The sequence below is a fragment of the Pipra filicauda genome, unplaced genomic scaffold (genome assembly GCF_003945595.2).
Source record: "Pipra filicauda isolate LSUMZ 115617 unplaced genomic scaffold, ASM394559v2 scaffold317_size908105_pilon, whole genome shotgun sequence".
NCBI lineage: Eukaryota > Metazoa > Chordata > Aves > Passeriformes > Pipridae > Pipra > Pipra filicauda.
In genome coordinates, this window is record NW_024104440.1 from 81,243 (window position 1) to 88,917 (window position 7,675).

General features: G+C 47.5%; 2 protein-coding genes across 2 annotated transcripts in view; one reads left to right on the plus strand and one right to left on the minus strand.

The window, feature by feature from the left end:
• Window positions 1-5,348, minus strand: part of SNN (stannin) — an 8,631-nt gene extending 3,283 nt beyond the window's left edge. Inside the window, exons 1-2 of the mRNA XM_027711202.2 lie at window positions 5,201-5,348; window positions 4,204-4,330 (exon numbers count right to left, since the gene is read on the minus strand). The gene's annotated coding sequence lies outside the window, so the exon portion shown is untranslated. The remainder of the gene's footprint in view (window positions 1-4,203; window positions 4,331-5,200) is intronic.
• LOC120323683 (proline-rich protein HaeIII subfamily 1-like) lies at window positions 2,994-5,499 on the plus strand. Its single transcript, XM_039383579.1, has 2 exons — window positions 2,994-3,015; window positions 4,691-5,499. Exons 1-2 carry the CDS (start codon window positions 2,994-2,996, stop codon window positions 5,497-5,499), a joined length of 831 nt encoding a protein of 276 aa, XP_039239513.1.
• The last annotated feature ends 2,176 nt before the right edge of the window (window positions 5,500-7,675 follow it).

A 7,675-nucleotide genomic window follows, 5' to 3' on the forward strand; every position in this document is an offset into this window, starting at 1 on the left:
CCTTAGTCTGCTGTAGTTTTAGCAGGATAAAAATACATAGGTCATGTCATTTGCTACTTCCACTTCCAAATTTAAGGGGTCATGTGAGCCTTGTCTTCAGTGTCAGTTATTGTTTACAAAGCTGGTAGCTTCACTTCCTTCAACTAGGACATACAACAAAGTCAGTTACTCATTACCTTTTCTTTCCTGTACCCCAGCTCTTTAACAAAAGAGAAACTCAGGGAAGACTTTAGTAGAGACTGAAGCCAGTCCTCCCCAGGAGCATCTCTTACTTCTGTACTGCTGTAAAAATCAGGTTAGGGCTCAACACTGCAATATCAGGTACAACATGAGGTTCTAAGGTCAGATGCAAGTGCACATCTGCATTTCACCTGACCTGTAGCCACTGACTGGCAGTGGAGTAACAGCTTCCAGCTGCTCTAAGTTCCAGTCTGTTGAGGGTAACATTTTTCCAGGAAAAGCTCTCCCTCACTGTTGCTGTTGCAGTCTCTCACTCACTGCAGCATCTTCATCCAAACCCCTCAGGAAAAGCCAGTCTTACCCAACCTTGAGCCAGAACCATTAGTTTATGGTGTTACCCACTGCACTAGAAGCCTCACCAGTGTTTCAACATGAGTCAAGGCAATTACAGTGCAGTACCTTTACTAAGAGAGCTCAAGCTAGAGACTAAGTTTGTTCCCTGCTGTCTCATGGAATGAGAGACCCATGTGCATCACCATTTCAGCAAGGACACCTCCACTACAGACAAGTTTAGCATATGTCATTAGGGTCCAGTGTCACATACTCTGGTTACATTTCCAGCCCTGTAAACTACAGCAGTCAATAGCTTGCAGTGTATCTGACACAACCAACCAAGTTCTGCAGACCCGATTTTGCCCAAATAATAAAACCAAAACTGACCACACCACACCCCCTCAGCAGAGCTGTGCCCACTGCAGCCGGAGAGGTGTATGATTTGTCATAATCACCTTGCTTCTGCAATGCTTATTCAACACAGGGTGATCAGCTGAGGGTGATTAAGAGTGACTTTCATGTAGTTCATTTTCCTCGGGGCATGTCTGAACAGCAGCACTGTTTGATCAAGCCAAAACAGTACAGCATCAGCAGAAAAGAGAGTTTACTTTGCTGCCCATGCAGGCATGCACGGCCACATTAAGGTCTCTTCTGCAGCTTCCACCTTTGTTAGCAGCAAACCTACTGTTTCTCTACAGCAGTTTGGTGCAGCATATGTTATGTTGCACAGTTACTGTCACCTAGAAAATAGCTTTTAGAAGTGGAAACTAGCATTGCAAATGCTACCCCTCTGCCAGTCTTCAAGTGAATAGACAGCATCAGCTATATAAATGATGAAACTTTGCACATCACCATCCTCTGTATCACCAGGATCTTTAGGCAGTCTCGGTTCAGGATGCATGAGACTGATTTATACTTACTGACCAATTTTTAGTCCAAATTTGAGTGCAACACAGCAACTTACAGATTCCTCTTAAAGATCTTTCTTGGCCAAACCCATAGGTTTTTAACCTTTAAAGTTCCAACTGTTTTTTATTTGATTAAAAACCCAAAGAATTTCACTTCTCAATGAGATAAAGTGTAGACATCGTTCCTTCTCTGCAGGCATATCCTTCTTTTCCCACTCAAGGACTTTAGAGTCAGCACCCTTTATAAAGTCATGTATTAAGCATCTGTACGGATTTCCAATGGCACAAACAACTAGCTAATAGGGCATAATAGTAGCTCTGAATTGCTGGAAAGCTACAGTGTTGTTGATAGCTCACACTGCTCTTCCTGGCTTTAGGTCACTGAAGGTCTCCTCCAGCTTTAGTGCTATCCTTGGCACAGAATATTTGCATGTTGTAACTACACTGGTAAGAACTTCCAGAGAGTCCTTTGGTTTCTGTGTTGTTTTCTAGACACAGAACTCCAACCTTGCTACTCTTTCCACCAGCAACTGACTGAAATCCAGATTAAGCTGTCTCCATAGTCTGCTTCTTGATAGGAGAAACATTGCACTCTGCAGAATCCCCTTAAACTTATCCAGAGGAGATAAATAGTTTTCGGACTCACTTTCTCCTTAAAGCCTACCTGAGCTAAAACCCGTGAGCGTACCAAGAGTGGCACTGACTTCCCTTATCACTTTTACTGTGAGATATTATGAGCTGTAAATTCCTCATCTTCAAAGGGATTGCCAACACCAGCCATGTGTATTTGGTGGCACTTGTAGTGCTCTGTCCCTTCCCAGCACACTTGCTATCCAAACAAGCACCTAAGCATATTTACTCATTAGCCAGATTAGTCAGATTCACTGCCGTGAACTCCAAATAGCCTGTTTCAGTTCTTATACCAATCAAGCAGTGAAAACATCAGCTAGAAACCATTTTTCCATAAATAACTGCTTCTTTTCTCTTTTTGCTTAATAACCAGCTTCTACTCAGAAATTTCACTTGTGAAGTTTTATTATCCAATTCAGAAGCTGTAACTAAAGGACAAACAGGCACAGCTTAAATTGCAGAAGGCTGTTAGGGGACAAATGCAATGCAAGGCTGGCATTAGTTTCTAAACCAGGTTTTTCATTATTCCAGGCATTGTGCTGCTAAGTTCACTAATTGTAATGCCTGCAGGCATGTTTCTAACAAGAAATACTCCTACTGTTCAAGGCAAAGCTATATATAAAGGAAAAGGCTTCAGATCTGCTATAGTTCACCCAAATATACCAAAGTCCTCATCAAGCAGTTATGTTCAAGGTGCAAATATTAAGTCTTTGGGCTTTAATTTTTTTGGGGAGGAGAGGTGAGGAGGTGGGAGCTGTTTTATTACAGTATTCCACCTTAAGTAAGTTGAATGGGGCAGGGCAAAGGAAATGAGAATAAAACTACCAGAGTGACCTTCAGCTCAAAAAATTAAAAAAAAAAAAGGCTGCTTAGTTAAAAAGCCTCCATGTTAAGAGACAGAAAAACAACAGCTTGTAATCAACACACTTCTAATAGTGAACAATGGTTTCTCCTGTATGTGCCAGTAAGATTGCTTTTGAGGAATGCTGCATACTCATCACAATAGCATCCTTACTGCCAAGGGAAGACAAGGGGAGAACCCACTGGGGAAATCTGAGCTGTACTTCTACCACTGGCACACAAGTGTTTACAGCACCCACACTATCCAGCCACAGAGAGTGAGGCCTTTACAGTATAGGAGTGCTCAGACTTCACCACTTCCAAATAAAAAAAGTGGGATCACTGTTATTCTTCATTAACTCCAGCTTATACCACCTCTTTCTGATAATGCCAAGTTACCTTGCACAAGCTGGAGCTTGGCCAGAGGCTATTTTAGAAGCAGGGAGCTGTTTAGTAGGTGCCTTCAGTGCAAATCATCTTTTCCCAACCCTTATTATACTTCTGATGAGGAATAAAAAAAGCAGGGAAGGCAGCTAAAAAAGTCTTTTCTGTGGCTAATCAGTTGTAGACAGTATTCCAAGAACGTGGCATTCAAGAAACTGCTAGAAAAAAACAGATACCTAACAGTGTTGACTGAACAGCAGTTCCCACATGAAGTGTAGTAGTACCTTAGACTTAATCAAGACTCACTTTCAAAGCTTTACACCAGAAGTTAGCATTTTACAGAAGACAGTAAGATGGAGAGATGAGAGAGCAGCAGTCTAAGATGTTCCTCAGACACAATGACAGTTTCAAGAGCAGACAGACCTCAGTAGCACAGCAAGTGGAGTAGGTTTGTGCTGTAACTGCCTGTCAGGCAAGTCAGCCGGTTAATGTAGAACTAGAAACAGGCTTCTCGTGTTAAAACCACATTTGCTCCAGAGGCAATTGCATGGCTGGGAAAACATCTGTCAGACTGCAGATTTGTATCTGTCAGTGCCACATCCACACGGAGCTCTAATGGAAGGTCTGTCCTGACACGATAACAGAGTCACTTCCGACATTCCGTTACCAGCAGTACCGTGCCGTACACATCCCGTGGCGCAATTCTGATATATTAGAAAACTGCTGAGATACCAACTTTGTTTGCTGATAAAAAACCGCCGTTTTTCTATTTACATTCAAAGTAGTTCTCCAAATGTGTGAGGTTTTTTTTTCTATGGGCTCTATCTAACAGCAACTAGACAGCACCCATAGGTTTCTGACAGTCAGGCACTTGTTATACTCAGCTCAACTCTTCAGACAGCAAGTGCCCCAGAAGTTAATCACGTACCTGCAACAAGCAGCTCAGGAGCTCAGGGTAGGAGCTGTCTACACAGTTTCAGAATCACCTTATTAGAAAAGCAAAGGTCACACTGCTTTTGGATCTTGTCTGGCAAGTCTTCCTCCTCGCTCCTCCCCTGTGGAGAAGGATCACATTGGTCTCCAGCTGCTCCGCATCCCGAGTCCCTTTCACTCCTGGCTTTCCCATTACATAATCGCGTCTAACTATCAGCTTTTGCTACAGGCGGTCAGGGAAAGATCCCTTACTGCTTCACCTACCTGCTAATCAAGGCAAGAGTTTCACAAGTGGTTTAGAGTTCTTTAGGTCTATTCAAAAGCAGCATCTACCAACAGATGCAGATGTCTCTACACCTGCATTCGTGTCGGGAAAAGGAACAGCGCGAGCCGGCACGGTACACTGCAGATGCTCAGAGCGAGCAACGGGACTCAGTCTGAACAATTTGCGCTGCCATGAGCTCCAGGGTTATCCACCTAAGGGTCAGTCCAGACTGCAGCACATAGCCAGCTCCTCGCACGGAGCGAGCAGGGACGAGCCTCCCCGGCCGGGAGGAGCCCGGCGCCCACCGCGAGCTGCCGCTGCCGAGCCGTGAGGCATCGCCGTGTGACTGCAGCGCGGCCGCACAGCGCCGGGGCCGAGCCCGGGGCGCGGGGGCCAAGCCAAGCACGGGCGGCCGGGCCGGGGGAGCCCCGAGCCGCCCCCGGGGCCCACGCGGGGCCTGCGGGGCGCTCGGAGCGCGGCGGGGACCCGCCCGCGGACACAAAGAGCGGGCAGGGGCGGCCCAGGCCCCGCGGGGGGAACGCGGGCGGCCCCCGCCCGCCTCACCGACCCCCGCCCCGGCGGGTTCGCCAGAGCCCCGCACGGCGCCCAGCGCAGCCCAGTCCAGCCCAGTCCAGCCCAGCCAAGCCAAGCCAAGCCAAGCCTACCCCCGCACCGCCCCCTCCGCTCGCCCCGCAGTCACGGTCCCGCACGGCCCCCGCGCACCCACCGGCCTCGCCGCGGCAGCTCCTTCCTTCCCTGCCCGCGCCGCCGCCTTTTACCGGGGAACGGGCGGCGCCGAGCGCGGCCCGGGCAGCAACAGCTGACGGCGGGGCCCGCTCGGCCCGGCCCTCCCTCCGTGACAGCGCCCGGCCCCGCCCCGCCCGGCTTGGAGCCGTGGGATTGAGGAGTCACAGCATCGTGGGTCACAGATTCATGGAATCACAGACTCATGGAATCACAGGCTCCTGGAATCATAGACTCATGGAATCACAGGCTCCTGGAATCATAGACTCATGGAATCATTAAGGTTGGAAGAGGCGTTTAAGATCATCCAGTCCAACCGTCAACCCAGCACTGCCACTGTGACCCCTAAAGCACATCACCCAGTGCCAGATGCAGATGCCTCTTGAACACCTCCAGGAATGGTGACTCCACCGCCTCCCCGGGCAACCTGTTCCCGTGCCTGACCACCCAAAGAGTGAACATTTTTTTCTAATATCTAATCTGAATCTCCCCTGCCTCAGCTTGAGGCAATTTCTTCTATTCCTCGCAATGGGGGCACGGCAGAAGAAACCACCCCCCCCCTTACTGCAACCCTCCTGCAGATGGGCTCCTCCCTGAGCCTCCACTTCTGAAGACTAAACGAACTCAGCTCCCTCAGCACCTCTGTGAACCTGCAAGAGGACCCTTATTGGCTCTCCGGGCAGCAACAGGGCAGGACTGCCATTACCACAGAGGCCACCCCAGACCACCGTGGTGTTTGGTAACACTGCTGGCCACCAACTGACCCCAGCCAGTCTTCCTTCTGTGGGCTCTGAGCAGACAGCAGCACCAACCTTCCTGGCTCAGTGAGTGTGTCTGTCTCAAACATCCAGTAAGATCATTCCCAGTATGCCCATTATATTTAGTAATTCATGCTGTGTTGGGGCAGTAACTACAAAAATGCATTAGGAAATTGCCCAATACAGGGTTTTGTCACCCTTCCGCTGAAGTTGGTCCTTACTAGAGCAAAAAAGGAGTATTGCAACTTCTCTGATGTGGTATAGTTGCTCGTAAAACAGATCCCAACTTGTTTGAGGTTCACCTAAAGTCTTAAGAGGTTTCTGACAAAATGAGTTTTAAGGGAATGGACTGTGACAGAAGATCAAGTTCAGAGGTTGCCACGACTTATATAAAAACCTGGTTTACAATATAGTTGCTGGTTTATCTTGTTGTGGTTTCGCTCCCAGTCAGCAGCCAAGCCCTCCATCAGCAGGATGAGGCAGAGAATTCGATGAGTTTACTTTTTCACTCACTTTTAAGTAAGAAAACACATGGGTTGAGATAAAGACAGTTTAATAGGTAAATCAAATGCTGCATGTGCCAGCAAAGCAAAGCAAGGAATTCATTCACCACTTGCCATGGGCAGACAGGTGTTCAGCCATCCCAGGAAAGCAGGGCTCCATCACACCTAACAGTTACTTGGGAAGACAAATGCCATCACTCTGAACACGTTTTCTTCTTCTTCCCCAGCTTTATATGCTGAGCATGATGCCGTATGGTCTGGAATATCTCTTGGGAATATCCCAGCTGTGTCCCCTCCCTGTGCACCCCCAGCCTCCTCGCTGGTGGTGTGGGGTGAGGAGCAGAAAAGACCTTGTCTCTGTGTAAGCCCTGCTCAGCAGTAACAGAATCATCTCTGTATTATCAACCCTTCTTTCAGAGCAGATCCAAAAGGTAGCCCCACATTAGCTACTGTGAAAAAACCCTCCCTCTATTCTAGCCCAAACCAGCAGAATTACACAATTTTCTATGAAGTAAAAACAATTTTTCCTTCCATTAATGCAGTGCCCACCATAAGCATGTGACAAGGTGCACGGTCTCTTTCCATTCTCAGCCACTGAAAAGCTAAATATGACCCAGTACCAGATGGATGCCTCACCTCCTCTGCTTGCTCTCAAAGCCATCCAGACATGAACCATCTTTTACTTGGAAGCTGTACAGCCCCTTTCACACATGTTGGTGTGGCAGGAGACCTTCCTAGGGTGACAGGTAGCTCTGGACTGCTCCTGAATCCTATCCAGCCAGTTTGCAGCATTAACAGAGCAGCTGATTCATTGTAGACACTGCCCTAAGCACACCATTTTACAGTTTCATTTAAACAAAAATGCCCAGTGGCGTGGAATACCTGAGAGTTAAGAACATTTTAGAAAAGTCATTGTTTAATGTAAAATTAGTAGTTTATTTAAGCTTTGGAACTAAGTGTGGTGCAGCTTAATTTTCTACTGTCTTTATGCATCAACCACCACAGAAGAGATGATAAAATACTACTAAACATACCCTTAAAAGTTCAGAATCTTTTTTGAAAGTAGTAGAAGAGCAAGCACAGGCACTGGGTTATTTTCACTGTTGATAGCTAATGGTCTGGACTGTCTGGCAAACCAATATTGGCCATGGCAGCAACCTTCTGTCAAGTGAGCAGATGCAGAGGTAGCCTTTGGGC